Consider the following 26,570-nt stretch of genomic DNA (forward strand, 5'->3'; position numbering starts at 1 on the left):
GACAAATATTACAATTAAATGGGTAAAAGATCTGAATAGACATTTCTCGAAAGAAGGTATACAAAAGGCAAGAAGTATGTGAGAAGATTCTTAGCATCACTAGTCAGGGAAATGCATTGGAGACACTACCTCATACCCACTAGGATCGTTATAATAAAGAAGATAGACAATAACAAGTGTGGCAAAGATGTAGAGAAATTGGAACCCTCATAGAATGCTGACAGGAGTGTAAATATAGTGCAGCAGCTTTGGTAAACAGTCTGACCCTCAAGGTGCTGGGGCCCCTGAACAGCCTCAAGTCTGTGCCCCTGGAAGCCTGGCCCCCGGGGCCCGGTGCTTCAGAGCTATCCTCAAGGCCTGCAGGATGGTGTCCTGGCTGTTCTGGACATTGTAATCACTGAGTTGCAGCAGGCGGTCAAAGTCTTCCTCCTTGTAGGTCACGTTGAACAGGGAATAGGGTGAGGTAGCTGCAGTGACATCCACTTGGCCAGCAGGGAGCTCTGCAGGGCTGCGCCGGACACCTGCCCAGGGGCGGGAAGCAGTTAGGAGCAGGACCCAGAGGCCTGCACAGCTGGGCAGAATTAAGCCCCGAACCTGGGCACAGAGGTGAGCTGCTCCCCAAGGGGTTCCTTGCTTCTCTCTCAGCCCTCTGTGTCCTTCACCCAGAAATGTAAATGTGGATAGCAGGATACTATTTTGAGATATGAAGAGCTTGCTGCTCCCCACATTTCTTTGTAGCATTATATTTTTTCCACTATTCAGGCAACCTCATAGCATATATTTCACCTTCAGGGATAAGGTGGAAATAGCCAGAACAACAAAGTCAGGTTAGCGAATGGATTCTTAAAACTCATGATGGAAACAAGAGGCTGAAAACCAAAAAACTTTTGCTTTGTTAAGAACCAGTCTTTGCTGAGAGAGAAAGGGAATTCCAAGGTGTGGGATTAGCATGCTAAGAGTAAAAGCTGGAAAGTTTGGAATTGTGGCAGGAACTAGGAAGCCAGGAATAATGAACAAAGGCAGCAATGTGGTTTTTCTCACCAAAAGAAGAGAAAAGACTGACCAGTTGGTGGGAGGTGAGGATTGGAAGGAATGTGATACGGGTTTAGATTTCAGCGGTCCCAAATAGAGGTCCAGCTCTGTGAGAAAGTTCCCCCGCCTGGGGTGGGATAGGATGATAGAGGCCAATTGAAACCCAAAGTGCATTTAGGGGACCCTGAGAGAGTGGGTACTGGGGCTTCTCTTCCCTGGCTGTCTAGCCTGGGGAGCCTTTATGAATTCCTCCAACAACTTGGGCCTGAGCAGCGGTGGAGATGGCTACAGATGGTGACAATGTAGGTGGCCTCTGATGCAGGGATTCTCTCACTCCACGCCACAGAACAGAAAACAGAGAGGCCCAGGTATATCTGGTAGGGCGGGGAGGTGGGGGTGTGCAAGGCAAAGGAGACTGGGGTCCTGACAAAGAGGACAGCAGCACAGTGACTTTGCAGAGGGCCCCTGCAGGGATGTGGGCATCTGCAACAGACACCAGGGAGCTGCTGTGTCCAAAACTGGGGGGGACTAGCCATAAGACTCTCCTCTCCCTCTCCTGGCCACAGGGGTACTGGGAAGGGCCCAAGGCAGTGCCTCTGAGGGGCCAGTATGCCAGGTTGCCAGGCTGTTAGGAAGGGAGGGGCTGCCTCACCAGGTGCCGAGTAGTCCTTGAAGGAGGCATTGACCAGTGGGAAGTGCAGCAGGACAGGGGCATCAGGGCAGGTGGGGTCCGAGAAGAGGTGGCACTCCCTGGGCTGGCGCTGGTCCTGTGGGCTGGGCTCCACCCGGGGGAATGGCAGCCCCCGGCTCCGGCAGTACAGCTCAGATTGCTGCAGCACCTGGTAGGGGAGAGGGGCCCAGAGAGAACCAGCTACTTCCTGGTCACCCCAGGTCTAGAAAATGCTAGGATTGCTCCAACCAAAACCGACTGCTCAGTGTTAAAATAATCAGGTTCTTGTTCATGGCCCAGTTAAGCTTGGAGAGAGGCAAAGGGTGCCGCTGGTCTGCAATGCTATTTGGTTAAAATCTGTAGGTGGGGTGAAGACCTGGCACTCCACCCATTTGGGATTGCTATTGATGAGTTAGTCAAGTCACAGAGCCTAGAGGATCTACTTCTCTGTAGGGGATCTACTTCTGTATCATGGCCTTCCCCCCTTCCCCCAGAGTCCCCAGGGAGGCCCTGGGGGGGATAGATGTGGACAGGCCAGAGCCTCCTCCCAGCTCTGACCAGCTGTTCCTCTTGGGGTGGGCATGGCAAACTTCCTCCCTGTCCACCTGTCCTGGGAACCTGAGGCCCCAGCACCTCCACAGCCCTTCCCAACCAAGGACCCTGGCAGGAACCTGTGGGTCAGAGCCTGTCATCCCTCCTTTCCCTTGGGGACATAGGTACTCAGCCCAGTGGCCCTGCTGTTCACTCCTGGAGCTTGGCCTGGTTGGGCAGAGGATCTGGGGTTCCCATGGGGGCAATCAGAGGTACCTCAAAAGGTGAGGATAAGGAGTAGTCGAAAGAGAGTATGAGGTCCAGCCTGCGCCCTGGCCGGAACATGGAGGGACAGCTGGTGTTGAGAAAGTAGCCGGCATCCACCAGGCAGAGCTGGGGCTCCTGCGGGGTCAGCTGGCCAGGGCTGGCGTCTAGTTGGCTATCTGATTGGGGAGGCAGCGATAGTCAGGGGCAGCCAGTCTACCATAGATTATCTACTCACCGCCCCCCGTCCTTCATATTGCATTTGCCTCTACATCCCCCTTACCTCTGGTGTCACTCCCTGAACACACATGACACCTGAGCCCTTCCCAAGACCTTCTCCAGTCCACACCGCAGAAGTGGATGCTGTAACCTCCAAGGTTTCTGCCAGTCCTGGCAGAAACCTGGTCCATCTATACCAAGGAGCCCAACCTTCTTACCTGGGGACATAAGGTAGTAGACCTTACCTGCCCAGGTAGAGAAATCTTTCTGATCACGGTAGTCCTGGTGCAGCTGGAGGCCCTGGAGGAAGTTGGAGCTGTGCTGGTAGAGCAGCCTGCCTGTCAGGAAGCCCTTAAATGCCTGGGCCAGTGCCGTTCCAGGCTGCAGCCACAGGGCCTCTGGCCATGAGGAAGTCCTCGAGGAGGCAACGGGCTCCTCTGGGCCCAGAAAAACAGACATTGGTCCAGTGAGGGGTCCGGAAATGCCTGGCATTGCCTCCCTCTGACAGCGCCGCCCCCCACCTGCAGTAAATGAAGGGAAAGCGGCCTCATCCCAGGCTCTCCTTGCTGCCTCCCCTTCCTACCCAGGGTCCTGATCTTGTTCTTGATGCGCTGCTTCCAGGTGTCATCAGAGCTGGTGAGGTCATACCAGGCATCCAGCAAGTTCAGGGAGAAAACGTTGCTCCAGATACCTGAAGGCCAAACCCCCACGAGAAGTCAGCCTCGGGCTTCTGCGCCCTGTCCTCCATTGCACAGAAGCCAGTGGCCCCCACCCCTGGGTGCAGGTGGAAAGTGGGAGGGGGAGCAGGCTGCCTCTGCAATGGCTCTTCACAGCCCAACCCCGGCCCTCATGGAGTGGGGCGGGGAGGAGGCCCTGCTAGACCTGAGTACAGGAGTCATGTTCAGTCAGAGAGGCCTGGCCCAGGACTGGCCAGGGCTTTAGAGCGACCACCCCTCACCTTCCAGAAAGCAGATCCGGGACTCAGGGGTCCTCCTCATCAGCTGTCCCATGAAGAACTTAGAGCCAAAGAGCTCAGGAGGGACAAAGGCTCCATACTTCAGGAACCCGACCTCATATGGGGAGAACTCGAGCCACTCTAAGGGGCAGGAAGGAGAGGTGGGGATGAGACAAGAGTGGGCAGGGGGAGCCCCAGCCTTGACAGACCAAAGATACTGCCCCCAGCAGGCCTCAGCCTCCCTACTGCCTGGCTGGCTGGCCGCCTCCTGGGCTGACCACTCCCCCAACCCCTTGACCACATCCTTCCTGTCCACCCCTCCCCACCCTGCCCGCCTCTAGGACAACGAGCCTCCGCTCTCTGGCACTCAGCCCACCAGAACTGCCGTTCTTCCAGAAGTCTGGGCCATCTGTGCAGGAGCTTCCCGCTTGGGGGAACTCTCTGGGGACCCATGGGGTACAGAGGTGTGCATGTGTGCGTGTGCGCACACGTGTTTGTGTGCGTGTTGGAGGGCAGAGTGGACAGGGCTGAGGACTGTACCCTTGAAGTCGAGAGTCTCCAGATTGTTCTCTTTGACATTGAGGCTCAAGTAGAGGGGCAGAGGGTTCTGGCCCTGCTCCAGTGCAGCTCTCTGTCCTGACAGCTTCTGATCCATCACCTGGGGTGGGGAACACGAGGGCCGAAGTGAGGTTGAGAGCATCTTGGAGGCAGCGAATCCACCAGGACAGGGGTGGGGAAGAGGCACAGGCTAGGGGTGAGGAGGCAGCTCCCTATTAGTAATTGGGTGGCATGGGTGGGTGTACCTATTCAGTTCCCACTCCTGCCCCAACGTTCTAACCAGCCCCATATGTGGTCACCATGGACGGCTATGCAGATTGTGCACTGCAAATCTCCAGAGAGTGCCATTTACAAGGACTAGTGTTGGCAGTGATACCCCACCCCTGCATCCTGTGGTGCCAGTGGCCCCATCTTTATGGGTTGACGGTGGATTGGATGTGGACTCGGACACAGTCACAAAGGCGCACACATGTGCACACGCACGGCCTTCTAGAAAGGACACAGGAATCCCCCTTTTTAGTGGACATTGGACACTCTGCCAGGGGATGGGTTGCCCCTTCTAGGTTCACCTTAATGCAGTTCGCGTTTCATCCCCTCCCAAATGCTTCCCTGACATCCTTGCCACACCCCTCAATACCCCCTTCTTTCCTGCTTTGCACCATATGAAGTTGTACCCTTTTATTTATTCTTGCCTTCTGTTTTTAATTTTCTCTTCAATAACACTCCAGGCTCTTCTTTGATGGCAAGGACCGTGGCTTGCTTTTTAGGGGAGTCTCCACAGAACCTCACCAAGGTCTAGGGGCACAAAAATGTCTCATTCTATCCCAGACCAGAGATGCAAACAGGGTTCCTCTCAAGCATCAACAAGGTTAATGATGGTGGCTGCCTGGAGCCCCACCTTAGGAGGGGCTCAGGCCCTGTGCTGTTTCTGAGAGAGCAGTATGTGTACCATGGACACAATCCCTCTCTTAGGCTCTGGGAGCTGAAAAGGCACCTCGCTCTGCAGCTAGACCTAAGGAGTTCCCACCTGCCACGTCAGCCTTTATCTTCAGATGTACTGAGAAAGTGTGTTAAGTTCACTGATTACTGAGTCTCTTCTGAGAGTCAGCAGAAGTCACCTAAGATTCTGCCCTTTTTAAAATCTCCCCAGGTGATTCTCAGGATCAGAAAGGTGTGTGTGTCCCAGGACTCTAGCCCAGCCTATCCAGCAAGGAGTCCCCCTCCCACCCACTGCAAAGCCTCAGCTTCCTTTTCCCCATCAGCCCTCTGTCACTTGATGAGAGCACTCATGTGTCAACCATAGTCATCTTCTCCCCCGGTTCTTCAAAGACACCCAATATGACTTGAGTTATAGGGAAGCCAAAGGAAAATCCCCAAATATAGTCAAGCTGCAGGGACAATTTGTCATATCTGCCAGTCAATTCTGTAAGTGTGAATGTGCATATGTGTTGAGGAGGGAGGGGTTTGATTAATACCTGCAATTTCTCTTTTCAAAGTCTTATTAATTAGGAATCCTGTTTGCCTGCTCTTTTGACATGAATGAGGAGGGGAAACGTGTCAGATGCACAATTTCTGCCCTGGGGAAAGGTTTGGAAAAGGATCAGTACACCCCTCCATGGACTGAAACAGGATTCCTTTTCTTTGTGGTAGGCCTCTGCATCTAAAGTCCCCAAGTTTCCAAATGAGGCTCCCCAACCCTTAGAACACCTCTCTGATGACTCAAGGGTCCTACTTGAAGTGAGGGAGCTAGGTGCAGTGTTGACAACATGTTTTTATGGTCCAGGCACTGTACAGGGTGGGACTAAAGGGTGTGCATAACCTTTTGTGCAGAGTTGAAGAAAACATGTTAAGACCTCTTAACTCAGGAAAAGATAGGAGAAAAACTACAAGTTTCTCCTTGAGGAATGGTGAGCAGCTTCTAAGCAGTTCAGTGCTTGTCAGTTAAAGATTAAAAATTTCACAGAGATAATTTGAGAAGTGCTGATTATAACTGCTGAATTTTACAAATGGGTTTTTACAAAAACCAAAGCAATATTATAGAAGTATATGAACTAATAAAGTTTCTCTGAGTAAAGATTAAGGTATAATATTTTTTCTAATAATAATATTAATGAAATTGTGATTTGTTATGGAGTTATATTTTCTGGAATTTTAAAATGACTTTTGGTTCTGTAGATTAGTATAGTACAGAGATATTTGTTTTTATCTGACGACTTAAATTTGAAATCAACACTAAATTTGTCTGAACAAAGAATTATTTAAAAAAGCATACAGTGAGTGTTAGCTGTAAGAGATAAGCATGATAACTATGAAAAACAGAAAAATATTTGAAAAGCTTTCCTATTGGAAGAAAAATTTTAAAACCACATGGGTGCTCATTTTTAAGATGACATCGTTATCCAATACCACAAAAAAATTATTTTTTATTTATTTATTTTTTTAAAAGATTTTTTTATTGGGGAATTAGGGGATGGGAACAGTGCTGGGGAATTGGGGGAAGGGGAGCAGACAAGTTGCTGTTCTTTTGTTCTTCAGTGTAGTTGTGGAGGACTTTGCTTCACTGGCCCAAGTTGGCACCATCATTGCGCTCTTCCCGGGCAAGGCAGATCAGTTGCCGGCTTCTGGACAGCCACTCACGCTGGCTGCTGACTACACACGGTAGCCGATGGCAACCCACATCAGCAGGGGCTGCAGCCTAAGCCGTTGCCAGTGACTCATGGCAGCCCAGCTCCAGGTTGAGCTGTTGTTCAGCATCTTAGCTGTAGAGGGCAGTGCCACTGGCCCTCATATGTGGGATCCGAACCAGGGCCCTCTGGCATCCCAAGCCAGCTCTTAACCAATGCGCCACTTGGCCGGCCCCAAAATTTTTATTCTTATAAAGACAGAAAAACTAATTAAGTTTGTCTTTTAAAAATTACTATAAACTGATTTCTGGTCAAGATGGTGGAGTACAGGGCCGGCCGAGTGGCTCGTTGATTAAGAGTTGGCTTGGGAGTGTCAGCTCTGAGCAGCAGGGCTGCCAGTTTGGATCCCACATGAGGGCCAGTGACGCTGCGCCCTCTACAGTTAAGATGGTGAACAACAGCTCGACCTGAAGCTGGGCTGCCGTGAGTCTCCAACTACAGCATAGACTGCAGTAGGGCTGCAGTGGGCTGCCATAGCTACTGTGAGTGGCTGGCAGCCAACGTGAGTGGCTGGCAGCTGTCGTGAGCCGCTGTGAGCGGCTGTCCAATGGCTGGCGAGTGACTGCCTAACCTGGGAAGAGCGCAATGATCATAATACCAACATGGGACAATGAAGCGATGTCCTCCACAACTAGACTGAAGAACTAAAGGACAGCAACTTGTCTGTTCCCCTCCCCCAATTCCCCAATAAAATATTAAAAAAAAAAAAAAGATGGTGGAGTACATAAATGCTGTGCTTACCTCCTCTTTTTTACAAATAAACTACAGAACAATGTCAAAATTACAAATAAAGTACAGAACAACCATCACTGAGAATCATCGGAAGTCTAACTGAATAGAAGTCCTACAACTAAGGAAACATAGGAGAAGCCACGTCGAGACTGGTAGGAGGGGCGGAGATGCAGAACGAGTTGGTTCCACACCTGCGTATGACAATTCAAAATAGTGCAGGATATCTCGGCTGCAGAGGTCCACCCTGAGGAGTGAAGGGTCCCAGCCCCACACCAGGCTCCCCAGCCCAGGATTCCAGTGCCAGGAAGAGAAGCCCCCACAACTTCTGGCTGTGAAAACCAGTGGAGATTGTAGTTGAGTGAAACAGAGGGTTGCTGGAGTCCCAGGTGCTCCTCTTAAAGGGCCCATGCATGGACTTACTTGCTGTTGGACTCGTTTTGAGCTCCTGGGGCCATTGCTCAAAAGGTGCCAGGGACATACAGGGAGGAATTGAATTGTCTGTTTTCAGGGTGAGGGCTGGAGGGGCAGCTTTCTTCCAGACAGAAGTACTGGTAGAAGCCATTATTTCTTCGTTGAGCTTTCCCCCGACTCAGCCTGCACATGCTAAGTCTCCATCAACCTGGCTAACAGCATTGTCCCCAGCCTGGTGACTCCCAGAGACTCTGTTCCACCCAACTTGTGGATCCACCCAAGCCGCTTCCAGTGGCTTTTCCATACATATGGTCTGTCTTGGCTCATGCTGTGTACTTTCCTTAAAAGGTTCACAAACCCCAAACAAGCCGCATCTGGCCCTGTCCCTCTTGCTAAGCAGCCCCAGGCCTGGCACTAGCAGCAGCCAGCCTCAGTCCACAGCTTAGCCTCTTCCAGGCACCTCCAAGTCCAGTGTGGGTGGAAACCATCTTGAGATTGCTTTGTGGTTAATTTCAGGTGGTCCCAGACAGGGTACATGCTGTGGCTGAACTTGGCTTGCAGCGGGGCCCTTCCACTGGCTGCCTCCAAAGATGACACATCCAAAGGACAGACTGGGCAGGTACCAGAGCCCCGCTAAAGCGAACTTGCTCTGTAGGGTCAGCCCCTGCACCCTAGCTCCTCCATTGTACCCATAGCCAGTACTCACAATCAATTAGTCTGAGGGTCAATCCCTCCCACTGATGTGCAAACAGCAACCAAGACTCAACTACAACAGGAGGGCATGCACAAAGAACACACCTGCGGCACCCAACTCAGGTGACCAGGAACACTGTGACACTGGGTCCCACCGGACACCTACTATATAAGCCCACTGTATTAAGACCGGGAGACATAGCAGCCCTACCTAACACATAGAAACAAACACAGGAAGACAGCCAAAATGGGGAGACAAAGAAACATGTCCCAAATAAAAGGATGGAACAAAACTCCAGAAAAAGAACTAAACAAAATGAAGACAAGCAATCTACCAGATGCAGATTTCTAAACAGTGGCTGTAAGGATGCTCAATGATCTAAGGGAGAACTTCAACAAAGAGATAGAAAACATAAAAGTGGAGACAGAAAATATTAAAAAGAACTAGTCAGAAATAAAGAAAGAACACAATAACTGAAATGAAGTATATATTAGAGGAAATCAACAATAGATTAGATAAAGCAGAGGGTCAAATCAGCGATTTAGAAGATAAGGTAGCAGAAAACACCCTAACAGAAAAGGAAAAAAAAAAGAATCCAAACATGAGGATAGTTTAAGGGGCCTCTGGGACAACATCAAGAATAACAACATTTGCATTATTGGGGTATCAGAAAGAGAAGAGAGACAGCAAGGAATTGAAAGCCTATTTAAAGAAATAATGACAGAAAACTTCCCTAACCTGGCATAGGAAATAGACACAAGCCCAGGTAGTGCAGAGAGCCCCATACAAGAGGAACCCAAAGAGGCCCACACCCAAACACATCATAATTCAAATGTCAAAGGTTAAAGACAAAGAGAGAATCTTAAAAGCAGTAAGAGAAAAACAGTTAGTTACCTACAAAGGGGTTCCCATAAGATTGTCAGCTGATTTCTCAACAGAAACTTTGCAGGCCAGAAGGGATTGTCATGAAATATTCAAAGTGATGAAAAGTAAGGGCATACAACCAAGATTACTCTACCCAGCAAAGCTATCATTTAGAATCGAAGGACAGATAAAGAGCTTTCCAGACAAGAAAAAGCTAAAGGAGTTCGTCACCACCAAACCAGTATTACAAGAAATGTTAAAGAGACTTCTTTAAGAAGGGGAAGAAAAAGAAGGAGGAGAAGGAAGAAGAGGAGGGAGAGGAGGAAGAGGAATATGAATAATAAAATGGTGATAACTACATATCTATCAATAATTACTTTCAATATAAATGGATTAAATGCTCTAATCAAAAATAGAGTGGCTGAATGGATAAGAAAACAAGACCTTTACATATGCTGCCTACAAAAAACTCACTTCAGATCGAAAGACACACAAAGACGGGAAAATCAAGGGATGGGAAAAAGATATTTCATGAAAATGGAAACAACAACAAAAAGCTGGAGTAGCAATACTTACGTCAGACAAAATATACTTTAAAACAAAGGCTATAACAAAAGACAAAGAAGGACCCAGTAATCCCACTCTGGATATTTACCCAAAGAAACCCAAAACACAACTTTGAAGGGAAATGTGCATCCATATGTTCATTGCAGCATTATTTACAATAGCCAAGCCATGGAGGCAACCTGGGAGTCCATCAATGAAGGAATGGATAAAGAAGAGGTGGTACATATATACAATGGATTATAACTCAGTCATAAAAAAGAATGAAATCTTGCCATCTGCAACAACACGAATGGACCTAGAGTGTATTATGCTGAGTACAGTCAGACTGAGAAAGACAAATACCATATGATTTCACTTATATGTGCAATGTAAAGAACAAAATAAATGAACACACAAAACAGAAACAAACTCACAGACACAGAGAACATTTTGAGGGTTACCAGATGGGAGGGGGGTTAGAAGGGTGGTTGAAAAAGAAAAAGGGATTAAGAAGTACAAATTGGTAGTTAACAAAATAGTCATGGGGATATGAAGTATAGCATAAGAATATAGTCAATAACATTGTAATAACTATGTATGGTGTCAGATGGGTACTAGATTTATTGGGGTGATCACTTCATAACTTATATAAATGTCTAATCACTATGTTGTACACTTGAAACGAATATAATATTGTATGTCAACTGTAATTGAAACATAAAAATAATACTTTAAAAAATGACTATAAACCTTGTACATAAAACTATGCATTAGAGGCCATTACTAGAGGATCAAATGGTAATTAAATTAAAGTCTTCTTTATAGCCTAGGATCAAGCTGCACCCTATAAAGTGAACTGTTAAAAATAAGTTTCTCCCATTTTATAGTAACTAATTCCTGCCGCCAGGCAGAAAAGTCAGTTAATAGAACACAACACCCTTAAAACTGAACATGAACTTAACAGTAGATCTAAAGAATACATAGAATACATTAATAAAATAGAAATATTTCAAACAATCATGTTGTCTTTAGAAATTCAGTGCCATTTCAGTGAAAATCCCAACAACATTTATCATGAAACTTGACTAGCTGATTTTATTATATATATAGAAGAAAAATGGGGCAAAAGTAGCCAAAATCATTCTAAGAAGAACCAAGGTGGCAGATAGGGGTACATTTGCTCTGTCAGATACCAAGATTTATTACAAATGTACAGTAACTAAGCCAGTGCAATTCTGGCACAGGGATAGAGAATCAGCACAATCAGAATGGAACAGAGGGCTCAGGAGGAGGCCCACGAATATAGAAACGCTGACACATGACAGAAGTAGGAATATAGATCAGTGGAAGAAAAAAATCAATAAGTGATATTGGGAAAGTTTACTATCCACATGGAAAAAATAAAACTGGATTCCTAGTCACATAATACCTGAAGATAAACACTGGGCAGACTGAAGGCTTAATTGTGAAAAACAAATCTTTACAACTTTTATAAGAATATATAGGAAGATATTTTATAACTTTAGGAGAGGGAAACATTTTTGAAGAAGACCCTAAAAGCACAAACCATAAAGGAAAAGAATGATACACTGGATTTCATTAAAATTATGCATCAAATCTATTAGAACTGTTAAGAATTAATATCCAGGCTATATAAAGAATTCCTACAAAATAATATAAAAGATGAATTAAATAGAAAAATAGAAAACGATTTGAGTAGGTAATCTAAGGAAGAGGAAGTCCCAATAACAAATATACCTGAAAATCTGATCAGTCAAATTAAAAATCAAGGAAATGGAGAACTACAATAAAATTTCTTTTCACACCCATAAAATGAACAAAAATTTAAGTCTGAAGAGCATGTAAAGAAATTATGATACAATGGTGGGGTGGGAGTGTGAATTAATACAACCCTTTTGGAGAACAATTTGGCAATAGATAGGAAAGTTGAAGGCACATGTAACCAACGGCACAACAATCCCACTACTGGGATTTTAAGGCACAGAGAATCTCTAACTACCACATGTGTACAAGGAGAATTGTACAAAACTATTCATGTAAATAATACATTTTTCTTAAGGATATATATATATTTTTTTAATAAATAAATATATTTATATATTTTTATAGAAATATATATATAGACATATATATTAAATAAAAGTATACATAGTAAAAGTATATATACAAAGTATATAATAAAGGTATATAAAATATGTTATATAATTATGTTATGTATTATATAATATAATAAAGTACACAGATTGCAGATATGTATGTGATCATAAACCTAAATTCAGGATAGTGGTTACCTCTGGGGTGTGAGGGAAATGGGACTGGAGGGGGGTGTCCACTGGGGGTATCAACATTTCATTTCTTAGGTTGGTTGGTGAGATCATAAATGTTCTTTAAATTATGCTTTATGCATTTTCTTAGGTCTGAAGATTATCATAATAAATAATAATACGTATTAAGATTTTTATAATAAATATTTTTAAACTAATAAATAAAAAATAAGAATGGTTGGTAATATCCAAGTAGCATTGTGCTTGCCAGCAAGAATAAAAATTTTTTAAAAAATTTACAGCAAATTCATTTTTGGTTAGTTTACATGATATTCATTATTGGTCAAACCAAAGATAAGAAAGACAAGAATCTTTCCTCTGCTAATATATTTGATAATTTACTTTTTGTTATGCATGTTAAAAATACATTTTATGTTTTGGTTGTTTCAAATGCATTAAAAGAAACTTTGTTCAGATAGTTATACATGGTAAACCCTAGTGTGAAAAAAAATCAATGATTTAATAATTGTATCAATTAATATGATTCAGCAGTTAACTTACTAAGCAATTCCTTAAAGAAGCAACGTATAAAAAACTTATATGCTAAGTTTTGTCTTAATTATGTTAAGATAATAGTAAAGAATTATAATAGCTCACACTTAATGCTTACTCCATGCCAAGGCACCACTGAGGAATCATGACAACCAGATGAGGTAAGTACCATTCTCATCCCCATTGTACAAATGAGAAAACTGAGGCACAGAGAAGCTAAGTAACTTGCCTAAGGATACATAACTAGTAAGAGGCTCAGGGATTAGAACACAGGGAATCTGTCTCCAGAGTCTATGCTTTTAATACTCATGAAGATAAAGAAGAATATATTTCATATTGCAGCATAAATAAAATAAAAGCTGTTCAAGCAATCTCACCGACTCGAACACAATGCAAAAGCTCTGTATGCTTAACTGAAATAGCATTGACTTGTCCCTAGCTCTTGGGAGATCCAGAAATTTCAGTATCATGGCAATTAATTGAAGAATAGCCTGACTCAAAAAGGCAGCATCCCAAAGTTGGGCAGACATTGAAACGCAGTGGTTGCCACATCCTTGAACCACTGGTCCTAGGCTCTTACCATGTAGGAAATGCACACGAGTGCTAGCTAGCTGCGAGGCTACCCCAGCCCTGCCCTTGCACTCACGCTCTACTCCGCATGTGCAGGCACCATACCTGGCCGTGTTGCATGGACTCCAGCACCAGAGCCCACAGATCCACGAAGGTTGTTGGGTGGCCCTGCTCCGCCCGCAGCTCCAACTCCCTACGGTAGCTTGCCAGGTTCCCTGGGGAGAAGGTCTCCAGCTTGCTTTTGACAAGGTGCTCCCGGGCATATCGGATGGGTCCCTCCAGGTCCTTCTGGGACCATTCAGGGTCCCCATACAGTTGGGCCATAGTCCTGGGAGAACAAAGGGACAGTACAGTAGGATGCCAAGGCACAGCAGGAGTCGCTGCAACTCCTCTTCCCCACCCTCGATTTTCCCCAGTGTGTTGTTCGGCTGGCAAAGCCCCGCCTATCTGGAAAATGCCTCAGGGCTTTCTCTCCTAGATCTGCACTGTCCTATATAAATACAATGTGAGCCACATGTGTAATTTAAAATTTCCTAGTAACCACACTTACAAAAGTTAATAGATTAGTACAAATTAATTTTCATAATATATTTAATTTATCAAAATCATTTCAATATATAACCAATATCAAAAATTAACATAAATTTATGTATTTTTTTAAACTAAGTCTTCAAAATTGACTGTCTTTTTTATATTTATAACACACCTCAATTTGGACTAGCCACATTTCAAGTGGTCGATAGCTACAAGTTACTAGTAGCTAGTGTATTGTACAGCACAGCTCTAGACCCTACTCCCATCTTCATAGGTCTGTCCTAAAGCCCTTTAAGACTGCTTGTCAATAACTGTCACCTAAACTTCTGAGGAGTTTACTTCTCTTTGACTCCTTTAAAGTCACATTTCAACAAGACTCAAAGGAATGACTCTCTAACAGTGAAAAGTCCCACCTCATTACAGGCACAGTGGGGTATAGGGAGGCAAAGCTGTCTTTAGGTAAAATAGCATCTCTTAACCTCAATTTCTTCATCTATACAATAGGGACAATAAGAGAAACTACCCTACAGAGTATTCTGAGGATTAAATGAGGCAATAACAATTAAAGAAAAAAAGAGCTACCAATTTGGAGCTCCTAGCACATATCAGACATGTTAAGTGTTTTACTTGGGCTGTCCCACTCTAATCTATGGAGTATGTACTATTATTATCACCATTTTGGCAATGAGTCAACTGAGAATCAGAGGAAATAAGTTGGTCAAGGTCGCCCAGCCAGTGCTGGTGTTGTGGAGACTCAAACCCAGCTCCTTTTGAATCAGCGGCCTTACACCTCTTTGGTAGCATGGAGTGGACACCTGTAATGCCTCAGTCATGGCAGGACCTCTGCAATGTCTGTTTCCTCCCTTTTGAGAAAGCCACTTGGCACCTATCGGACCATACTGCTCACACCCTTGGCTTCCCTATATAGAGGGTCCCTCTGGTATCTACTCTACCCCCACCCCGGGGCCTGATCATCTCTGCTCATCCAGTCCCCAGGGCCCTCACCATGTAGCTCCTGAGATGCCACTGAAGTAGGTCACACAGTCTAGGAGTCCCAGCTTTTTCAGGGCCAACAGGTGACCAAAGAGAGAGGTCATGGCCCGGGCACCTCCTCCTGTGGCCATGATGCCCACGATGGGGACCTGGGGACACACAAAGATACAGGCTGGCTTAATGAGGATAGAGATAGAGCTGCCTCCTGTGTCTAGAGAAGAGACCTTGTGGCCAGGGTCTGATGGGGTAACAGTTAGAGACAGGAAGTGACAGCTCTCAGACCTGGACAGAGCTCCAAAGGGAGCGAGAACCCCAATGCTTACCCATGCCCCACCTCTCCCCCAACATGCTCCCTCCCCCGTTTCTGCTGACTAGAGTGCCTGGAGAGGGCAGAGAAATCAGGTACTCCCTTAAGGCCAGTTCAAGGTATCTGTACCCCACCTCCCTCTGTATTCCCCAAACCTCATCCTCCTGTAGGTCTCTGTCCAGATGCAGGGCCTGCTTCAGGGCCTTGGCCACCACCTGCTTCCTCCTGCTCAGGAAGGCTTTCTCGTCCGCACACAGGTCAAAGCCCAAGCGCACAGCCAGATCCTCATGGCTGGGGCAGGAGAGGACCCAAGGGTCAGGGGGCCCTTGAAGAGCTCAGAAGAGGACAAGCCCACAATAACTGCCAAATAACCTCCCTTGCTCCCAATCCCAAGGACAACCCTTTCCACAGCACTCTCCTGCCCCATGACCAACCCTCACTGTCCCCCACAGATATGAATGTCCTTACCAGCCTTCAGCCTTGAGCTGAAGCCTCACTTCTGGGGCCTGAAATCAAAGCAAGCGACCTCACTCAGAATGTCCTAGACCCTGAGGGGACTGTGGTTATCCCCTGGGGGCCTTGGGCTCCCCTATCTTTATTTTCACTGGCACTTCCCATTCAGTTGAGGCCACTTACATCTGTAGCAGGAATGTCAATGGCCGTCTCCTTCCCCAGGGCCAAGTTCCTCAGAGGCACACTGCGATGCCCAACTGAGCTATCTGAGTTCCAGCCATTGCTTTCGGGGCTCTGAAGGGAAACATTCATTCATTCATTCAACAAATCCTTACTGAGAATGTAGACAGTGACCCAGACAGACACGGTCCCTCCCTGATAATACAAAAATAACTTCAATATTTATAATTATTAAAATTTAATAAGTATAACTGCTAATAATTACAAAAATAATAGCTAATATTTATTGTTCTTACTGAATCGTGTGTATGAATTTATAAAGAAACAGGCAATGAAATGATGTTAGTGTTGTAAAGAAATAAGCAGTGTGATAAGTAACCAGGGTGGGGTGTGTGGGGTCCATTTAAGATGGGAGGTCAAGGAGAGCCCCTCTAAAGAGATGCCATTTGAGCTGAGATCTAAAAGACGAGGGGGAAGAGAAAGAGGAAGGAAAGGTGGGGGAGGGGAGGGGAAGGAGGAGGAGGAAGAGGAAGAGGAAGAGAAGAAGGCAGCCTTGGGAAAAGCCAGAGAAGGACAGGGGAAGCACCTGGCATGCTGGAAAAGCAGGAAGTGACAAGTATGGCTGAAGCATCTTGAGGGGAGTGTGAATGAAAATGAGGCAGCAGAGGTGGGCAGGGGTCAGGCTGTGCAGGGCCCATGGGCACAGATATTAGATTTTAGTCTAAGAGCATCATTGGAGGAGCCATGGAAGGGTTCAAAGACAGACATGGTATAGCAGCCCCCATGCCCATTCCAGGCCCTGCTGATCCACCCTGTCTGCCAAGAGCATGGTGCCTAACTAGGGGAAGCTGACAAGGCCATAGGTCTTGGCAGGGGGAAAGGCCAGGGGGCGCCTGCAGCAGCTGGAGCTGACCCAAGGCTGGGGCTGGCAGGGTTGCTCCAGGGCCAAGACCCAAAGACCCACCCTCAGGCGCCCACTCAGCTCTGCCTCTTGAGCTGCCATGTAGTGAAAGCGGAAGGCAGATGCTGTGCCCAGGGCAGACGTCTGTGTGTCCTCATATGACCCTTTCAGCACCAGCTCCAGCTCCAGCTCTAGGGAGAGAGTGGGCAGGTTAGCACGAGGGGAAAAGAGCCCCAAAAACCTGGGGAACCGGCAGTGCTGCCCAGACACGGTGGAGGCCTGGGTGGCTGGGTCACGGCGAAGAAGATTCTGGAAGGGGCCCTCCCCAGCCTGCCAGGCTCCCCAACCTCCATGGGACTCCCACTCCCTGTGACATGCCCTCCACCAGGTCAGAGGGACCTTCCTGCCCAGAGGAGACAGGTTGCCCTTGTGCTGTGTGGGCAAAAGGAAGAGGCAACCTCTGCCCTGCTGCTCACCTCCTGCCCTGTATGGGTTTCCCAGCCACCCCCACCGAACCCCCACATTCCAGGCAGAGGCCAAACCTGGTTCTGAGCAGGACTCACGTGCGACCGTGGCTGTGCTCCCTGTGCTCTCCAGATGGACACCCAGGCATGCCAGCTCTCGAGCCTGGGGCAGACCACATCATGGGCAAGGGGCTCTGCTTGGGAAGCTGAGGTCCCCTCAACCTCACCCTCTGAGCCCCACTGTCCCAAAACCACCACACACAGAACAAGAAGTGGGGTCCAAAGTGGGACTACATGCAGAAACCTCTCACCCCACTTCTGACCCACTACAACTGCTAAGCCAGATGTCCCGGAACAGCCAGGAGAGCCCCCTCTCCACCCACCCCCAAGCTCTCCTAGATTTGCCAAGCTTCTGGAATCTCTGGTTTCCCCAGCTCTCAGGCACAGTTCTTTCTTCTCTAAGTTTCTCTGCAGTTTCAACCGGGAGGATGCCTTCTACTATAACTGCTCCCAAAGGGTGTGCTGCAAAGCACTGGTCTACAGGATGATGGAACAGATCAGAGAAACCCTCAACATTTTAGCAACTATAGTATCTGCTGACTGTCCTCCACTTAACAGATGTGTCAGGTGAGCCTGCTGCATTCTCTCTGTAATGCATGCCAGCTGGTGCCTGCAGCTCACTCAGCTCTTGCTACTGACCCTCTCCTGTAGAACTGCTGCTGAGTTCAACATACCATTGGCCTTCATCACCTCAGATAAGAGGCAGTTGCCACAGGTATATTTTAATGGGCACAGGTATGTCTTGGAGATATTGCTGGTTCAGTTCCAGATGCGGCAATAAAGCAAGTATTGCAATAAAGTGAGTTGTAATCTTTTTGCTGGTGGAGGGTCTGCTTTCAATTTGTAAAAAGCACATCACCTGTGGAGCTCAATAAAACAAGGTATGCCTGTATTTGAAAACCTGATACTTGCCCATCAAACAGGCACTCGCAGGACCCCAAGGTGGTGCCTCCTTCAGTTTGGGGCTCTGGGGGCCTTACTCGCCTCTCACTAGGCTCAGCCCTGCTCCCAGGTCAGCTTGCTGGTCCCCACTGCACTTTGAGTAGAAAGTTTCTAATGCACCTCTCGCCACCTTGTGTCCATCCCTGTCCACTGCAGCTTCGTAAGCTTGCTGTGTTTTAAGAGAGCTGACTAGGATTCTCCACTATCCCAAGGAAGAGTGGACGGACCCCCTACCCCTGCCCCACAGCTCCCAGATTGGAAGCACACCACCCTGGAGACTCACTGTGAACCTCAGGTACCTCAGGGTTAACAACCTGAACCGGGCCTGGCCTACATGACTTTCTCACCAGGGCTTCCTCTTCCAGGGCTAAGAACTATTAGTTCATTACAGGTGACTAAACATATCAGGAAGCACCTCCCCTCCAATTCCCCAAACATCCCCTCAGCCATCCAGCCTTGGGCCAGGTCCTCCTCTCAGCAGAGCCTCAGCCTCTCCTCTCTTCATGTTCCCTTTAGTCCCAGGTCCCTCCAATCCCCAGCCCCTGACCACAACCCTAGGTGACAACCTAGCCAATGACCCAGGGGTGGTCTTACTGCCAGGTCCTGTCCTCGCCTTGTCCATTCCAGCCCACACTTTGGGCAGCTACCCTGCCCCATCCCCACCCCAGTGTCCTTTATGGGGTCCCTCCCTCAGCTCCCCCTCACAAGCCTGGGGAAGGTAATGGTTACCACAAGGACGTTGTTGGTGATGAGGTTTTCTGGGCGGTCTGACCTGGAAAAATCAAACCATCCAGAATGTGGCCTTGCAAAGGTAAAAGCTCCCTGTGCTGACAAGCCCCGCTCCCCACCCACCCCACTCCATCACAGCCAAGGCTCTACCCATGTGGGGCTCCCTGGATGACACTGAAGGTTCTCAAAGTCCTGGATACTATTCAGGGTGCAGGGAGATGTTCTGAGAGTGAAAGGTGAGGAGAGAGAGAGGGGAGAGCAGAGAAAAGATTGACCTTCTTCTTGTTGTTTCTCTAAGAGGGTCTGATCCCACCACCTAGACGGCAGGAGCTGGGAGATGAGGGGCAGGGAGTCTCGGCTGGACAGACCAACAGGAAGATCTGGGTCAATAACATTTCCCTAAATAAAGCCTGTGTTCTGAGACGCTCCCTGAACTGTGTGATATTACTCACGTCTTTTCCATCAGGAACTCCACATCCAGTTCCTCCTGTCCCTGGAGTCAAAGAAGATGAGCAAGTTGTCAACATTTATATATGTTTTTTGAGTTGACACGGTTCTTTTACATTCATTATTTCATCATCTCAAGTCTCTAAGGGAGGCACGGTCTTACAGTTCTCTCATTTTACAGATGAGGAAACAGGCTTAGGGAAAGATGGGCTACCTGTCCAAGTGACCGCAGCTAGGTCTGCAAAGAACAGGGCTCTGGCAGGGCACCTGCCGAAGGAGGCTGGAGTGTACTCAGGGCCCATTTCATCTTCCTCTTGAGAGGGATCCAACCCCAGAACTCTGCCCTCCCCCGTGCCCAGCCTTCACCTGCTGGAGAAAGAGCACAGAGACCTTCATAAAGCAGGCCTTGAGCGCATGGGAGATCAGAGGCAGTGAGCTGCAGTGATGGAACCACAAATGTCGAAAGGGTTAGTTACGCTGAGATGTGTTTTAAGGGATATTAAAACCTCCTCCCACAGACAGTAAAATTCCTCCATTCAGTGATTCAGTCTGTAGCAGTCAAGTTAAGGCTTCTCCTTTCCTATTAAAATGTAAATGTGTCTGGGAGAGGTTTGCATTTTTCTGTGAATGAGTTCTACCCAGCAGAGGAGATAAACTATGCAACTTCCTTAGCCTGGGGCCCACACACCTGAGGACTCTGAGAGAAGGTCTTCCGGAGCAGCTTGCCAGGGAGTACTTCTGAGATGTCGTAGAGAAACTTGAAGCAGACATCATCCTCCGTGACTGAGTCCTCGTCATAGACACTCAGCTCCAGAATATTCTAGGGACTCAAGAACAACAATTTAGCACATTATGTACTCATAGCTGTAGCCCTCACCTGTTGAACCCTTACTTGAAGGCCAGAGCCAGAAAAGGTTCTTAACGCCTCCATGCTTTGTACTTCAAAATAAAAATAATGGTAAAACTTAAATCAGTAAAAGGAAACCCAGCAATGTTGCTAGTTTTCCCCTGCTAATTTTTATTTTTATAAAAAATAAAATTCTTTCAAAGAATTCTTCCCCCACCTGCCTCACCCCTGCTTTGCTTGTTCCGTAAGGTAGCATATGGACTAGGGACTGTCCTAGGAGTACATTATTTCATTTCACCTCATAACAACCCAAATAAGGAGGGGGATTCTTACTGTCTCCATTCCATACACGGGCTTAGAGAGGACCAGCTGCTAGCCAGAGATCAGGCCCACGGGCAGCTGGTGGGTTCACACATTCTCTCACACACAGCCCATCCAGGCTAGGGCACAAAGACACCCACTTCCCAGCTTCTCTGACAAAGCCCCCCAAGAACCGTCTCTAGGCAAGCTACAGCCTGTCCTCAGGTGGGTGACCCGAACTTTACCTTGACCTGACTCTGGATTAGGAAACTGAAGGTCTCGTTCCATACAGGATGACTAGAGTTGGTGACTGTTTTGGTCTTAAACTTTGTTCCAGGTACAGTTGGCAGCTGTAGGACCACATAGGGGTCTGCCTCACTCACTGCCAAAGTCAAGAGAACCATCGTGAGAGAGAGTTCCTCATACCCCTCTCCAGGGGCCTTGCCAATTTCCTTGCAAGACCCTGGTGGTCACAGTGGACAGCCCAGCCAAGCCTAGCCCCAAGGCACTTACCTGGGCCTTCCCCATAGGACCCAGTCATCCCTACAGCCCTGGAGCCCAGAGACAGTTACTCACACATGTCAGCCCAGCCCAGGCCTCGCGCCTCCAGGACCCTCACGGTGAGACGCCAGCAGGCAGAGGCCACCCTCTGGAAAGAAATAGCAGATGACTAAGTCCTTCCTGCTTATTTGTGAGCCCCACCAATCTGTGCCCAGGCTTCTCCCGAGATGCTTGGTGATACTGCCAGGTATTCAGGAGCCAAACAGCCTTTGCCTATCAGTTTGGGGTTGGCTATTCCCAGAGCTCCCAGGGAGGGCAACCCTTTGGTGAAGCATGTGACCCTGCTGCCCAGTGTGCCGTAGTCCTCTGGACAGGAAGTGGATGCATGACTCCAAGGAGGCTGAGCCTTGGGGAGCCCAGTGGTCTGTGATAGCCACAGGTACTCACCCTCTCTTGGGTGGAAATTCAGAAACTCCAAGAGCATCAGGCTGTGAGCAGTAGGTGGAAAGGTCATTGTACATTAAGATGCTGGCGAGACCAGTTCAGTCCACAGACGCCCAATAAGGAGGAAGAAAAATCTGAGTGGGCAGAAGCTGGGAGGGGCAGAGAAGACGAGGAGAAGAGGGTGGTGGGAAGAAAAGCAGAGGACAGGTAGGGCATGGCTTCGGACAGGGTACTAGGGGGTTAGTCCCAAACCCCTACTGCTGAGATCCTTGGCACTGCTGGGATCCCAGAGGCCCCTTGGGTTTCTGTTCTTCCTGAGGCCTGTCTGTGTAACTTTTCCTGAGCACTCTGCACAAGTTTCTTGTAATAAGCCCCTGTGATCTGAGGCAGAGGCTGCACCATGCTTGCAAGGTGGACATTCATCATGGCATGGTTGGGAGACAGTGTGGTGGGGAAACCACAGCTGCTTCCTGTCTTGCACCCTCCCACGACCTGGCCCACTATTGTGCTGTGACCTGGAACTCTCTTCTCCCACTAGGAGCCTGTCTCTGCTCTGCGCAGGGGCTGCCTACGAGGGGCTAGCTCAGAGGACATGGGACGTGGCTCTCCACTTCCCACAGAGAACCTTACAGGACAATGGGCCACAGCGGTGCCACTCAGGACTTGTGCCCCACCCCCACCCCCACCCTTCTCCCCTAAGTCCTGTATCCTCCCTGTCCTGTGGCTCCATGCTGAGTGTCCTTGTCATTCCTGTCAGCCTCCTGGCAGAACACAAGTTATCCTCCCAGCAAGTTGACTTGTTTCTCTCTTCTTGGGGATTAACTCCAGTGACACCCGCAACATTTCAACTCTATAGGCCTTAAACCAGAGGTTGTCATAGGCCTGGACTTAAAGACTTTTTAGACACCTGGCTCCATTTCCTCCCTGCACCCAGATTCCATCACCAGCTGCCACAGAGAAGGTGCTGGCTAGGCTCCTGGGGCCCTCTTGGGGGTTGTGCTTTAATGCCTACTCCAAGATGGAGGAAGGGCAGAGGGCTTGCAGACTCTCTCCGACCTCCATCTTTGGTGCCACAGCCTCTGGGCTGCTCTAAAGCCTCCTGGGGCCACTAAGAAGTGCCCCCAACTGCTCACTTTTTAGCCAGTCACATTGCCCAATTTAAGTGTTGTTGCTCATTTCTCTCTCCCGTCACTGTAGCCTCTCAACCTCAGAAAGCCCCCCAACCCCTGGCAGGATACTTTCCAAGGTGAAACCGCATTTCTCATCACTTCTAAGACCATCGCTAACACAGCACCCAGAGGATGGGCTCTTACAGTAATTATAACAACTGATCATTAATTACTGGGGGATAGTAGAGCAGAGTGGTCTAAGGCAGGCTCCCAGCCAGGTTGTCTGGGTCTAAGCCCTGGTCCTCTGCTTACTTGCTGTGTGACCCTGGACAAGTCACTAAACTTCTCGGTGCCTCTGTTTCCTCATATGTAGTGGGATTAATAATAGTATCAATTTCACACAATGTTCTGAGGAGAAATGTGTTGATACTTGGAAAATGTTTAGCAAAAAAGTAAGCAGTTTCTAGATCATTGCTCTTATTACTATTTATTAAGTGCTTGGTATGTTTCTAGGTGCTGTGTACTAAGCATACTACATATACAAACTTGATTTATCCTCCCAACAACCTCATAAGATAGTACTCTCACTTCCTCCCATCATACAGATGAGAGAATTGAGGCTCCGAAAAGTTACTTTGCCCTTGGTCTCAGTGTGAGTCAGTGACATCAGAAGGATTCAAACTCAGGTCTTCAAGGCCAGAGCTCACAACCCCTGTGCTATACTGCCTTCCCAGGACTTCGCTTCTTTATAAAAGCATGTAACTTTTCCCCACTGCCCTGTGGATATCTAGACACTAAAATTTCATAGATTTGTTTTAGCCAAATATGATTATTGAACTAACTTGTCAACTATAGGATTCTTTTCTCCTGAGGGCATTGGGACTTCACCTCCCTGCCCCCCCCCCCATAACCCACTCCTACAAGAGCATCCCACCTGAAATACTGCCTTAATTGATGACTAACCCTGGACACTCCTGGGGGAGTTCTCCAGCAGGGACTCCCCACCCCCAGCCCAGCTTTCTGTAGGATGGTGGGTGTACCTCCCTCCTGAGAGTTCCAGCTACTGTCTCTGCCCCTGTGCAGAGACCCTGGGACCTACTCCATCCTGTGGAGAGGACCACAGGGGATGTGGCCCAAATGAGCCTGAGCGGGCTGGAGTCCCCAGACCAGGGTCCAAAGTATCTGTGGCCATGGGGGTCTTCGGCAGGAAAAGAAAAATGAGCAGGCCACCTTTTTCCTCTGCTGGCACCAAAGGACCATGGTGGGACAGTAGGGAGGTTGGATAGAGGAGGATTGGAAGCTATAATACAACCCCAGGCCCTATACCTCCTGAGTGAGGCTAAACATGGCAGGCACATCCCAGAGCAAGTTCTATGTGCCCAGCCTGCCCTACAAGCCAAGCTCCTGCTGCCAAGGCAGGCTCCAGTCTTCTGTTCCAGCAGGAAAGAGCTGGGGTGAGGCCGCTGCTGAGGCTCGCTTGCCCCAGAAGCTGACTTGAAAGCTGGGCCCAGTTTCGGGGACTCAGCCAGCTCCAGAAACATCAGCAAGAGGCAAAGTGTTTCCCAGGTGTGAGGGCAGACTCAGGCTCTCAGGGTCATCATACCTTAGGCTTTAGTTTTGTCCCCAGACTGGGCAAAAGAGCCACTCTCTCTAGCCCTGGTCCCTGGCAGAGAATGAGAATCTGGGCTGAGGGGAAGCATGTGGCGGGGGTGGGGCAAGCCACTTGTAGGCTTCCTTGGCCTGGTTGCAGCCTCATTGCTTGAGCCCAGTAAATAATTGGCAGTGGATGGGGATTTGGGCTGGCAGACCTGCTGAGACGGGGCGGCTCCTGGGCTCCAGCCAGTTCCAGGAAGCCCACTGGCTGCAGTGGTGGGCTGTGGTCTGGTGGGATCTACTTCTGTGACACACAGCCACTATGTTCTTTTGCAGGAAGGAGAGGAAGGAGCTGGTCACTCAGGGTGGACAAGGGAGGCTGTGGTCACCTGGGCCCTCGCTTCTAACAATGCTGATCGTCCCATCCACTCCCCGTCCTCAAGCACAGACTCCCTCGCCCTCTGCCTTTCACCCTCAGCCTCTGCCTAGGCAGAGACCGCAGGTCTGGTACCCAGGCCCTCCCCAGAGACTAGAATTCCCTTGGTTTCAGCTGTGTCAAGCTTCTTGGAACCCCAAGCCCTAGGCCCTGACCGGAGTGATGCCCATGAGCTCCGTGACCCTATTACCTGATGAGGATGGCCAGGTGGTCCCCTAGGTGGCAGTCTCTCCATGCCAATCCTTTCAGCTCTGCTCCAAACTCAGCTCCTGCCAAGATGACAGCTCCCTGGTTGGCTGGCAGCAACTATTCCAATGGGATGGGACTGACTGTGAATCTGCCAGCCTTGGAGGAGCCATGATCCTATAAACAGGTTGGGGCTCCACCCCCCTAAGGTGACTCCCTCAGCCCAGAACCTTCTCCCCTTCCTCCAGAGGCTGAGTCAACCAGCATCTCCAGAAATCTCTGGCAGGGCTCCAGGTCTGATAGGTGGAGCACCAGTTCCAGATGTGGGGTGTCAGGATTGCAGCCGCAGAGAGGAGGGTAGACAAGTCCCAGGAGCAGTGGCAGGAAGCTGATCCCCTGGAGCAGCAGGCATAGGGTGGGGTAGGGGCAGCGCAGGGGAAACCCCTGCAGCTCAGCCCCCAGCCTGCGCCAGGCTAGCCTCTGGGAGAGGAGGTCTGTGCATCTGGAAACAGAAAAGAGGCCCGGCCTCCTTGGCGGCTCCATGCAGGCAGGAGTCTGAGTGTATAACAAAGGCAGTCATGGTGGAGGCCCTGAGCCAACTTCGGAGAGCTGCAGGGGGCTCTGAACTCTGGTTCTAGACCCCTCACCCTCAACTTCACTCTCACCCCTTCCATTTGGCTGGTCCTAGGAATTTAGAGGATTTCCATTAGACTCAAATGATAAACTTTGTAATAAAGGTAAAAGAGACCAATCAGAAAACTCTTAGATGATGAATATTACAGAAAAAAAAAAACCTTGGTGAAGTCACCTGTTTAAACTACTCTATGTGCATGATAACACTAAATGTTCTGAACATGAATTTGGCGTTTTAACGTCAATTCACTATAATTGAATCATTTGATTTTCAAGGCAAATGAAACTGAATTAATGTTAAATTATTACAAAAGTCATCTAAAATGTATTATTACAGAATCAGCCAAAAAGAAAAAAAAAAAGAATACTGGTCTTAATAATGAACTGTGAAAAATAATTGAATGGAAAATATTTCTAATTTGAATGAACCAGATATAAAATCCAATGAAAAAGTAAATGTAAAATGTAGAAAAAAAACTACAAAGAAAAACTTATTCCAAAGTAGGTCATAGAGGAAGCAATGTACAAAGTCCCTGCCTGGTGAGAGGTGGAGCCATGATCTCTGCATGGAAAGCCCATGCCCCCTCCCCAGACTGGGTTCAGCCTAGCCTGGAGCCCGCTCACCATGGAGTCTTCAGTGGCCTCCAGTTCCTGGGCCAGTCCCAGAGCTAGCCTAGGACCACAGGAATCCTGAGGAACTACATCCCCTTGGGGAGTGATTTCACCTCTCCCGGAACGGATGCCAGCCTTATCTGGAAACATCTGGGGGAGAAGAAAGCGGAGAGAAGATGGCTAGAGAGACAGAGCTGCAGCTTCACCCTCCATGAGATGACACCCAGTGCGAGCACTCCACACCAGCATGAGAGGGTTAGGCAGCCCCATGCCCCAGAGGTCCCAGGGCTCAGCCGGTTGGACTAGGAGAGCAGTGTGGTGCTCAGTTTCTC

The 26,570-nt window shown here is 48.3% G+C and overlaps 1 protein-coding gene across 1 annotated transcript; it reads right to left on the minus strand.

Moving 5' to 3' along the window:
- Positions 1 to 281: 281 nt before the first annotated feature.
- On the minus strand, positions 282 to 25,042 carry PLA2G4D (phospholipase A2 group IVD). Its single transcript, XM_019644898.1, is given in 20 exon segments — positions 282 to 521; positions 1,685 to 1,871; positions 2,510 to 2,676; positions 2,962 to 3,153; positions 3,300 to 3,407; positions 3,675 to 3,812; positions 4,212 to 4,329; positions 13,673 to 13,895; positions 15,107 to 15,243; positions 15,557 to 15,692; positions 15,870 to 15,907; positions 16,038 to 16,148; positions 16,999 to 17,126; positions 17,490 to 17,562; positions 19,131 to 19,173; positions 19,583 to 19,623; positions 20,266 to 20,397; positions 20,970 to 21,106; positions 21,301 to 21,373; positions 24,998 to 25,042. Coding segments are annotated over 20 exon segments (2,454 nt in total). The 3' UTR covers positions 282 to 294.
- Positions 25,043 to 26,570: the final 1,528 nt, after the last annotated feature.

Source organism: Hipposideros armiger, unplaced genomic scaffold (assembly GCF_001890085.2).
Source record: "Hipposideros armiger isolate ML-2016 unplaced genomic scaffold, ASM189008v1 scaffold_92, whole genome shotgun sequence".
In the NCBI taxonomy this organism is placed as follows: domain Eukaryota; kingdom Metazoa; phylum Chordata; class Mammalia; order Chiroptera; family Hipposideridae; genus Hipposideros; species Hipposideros armiger.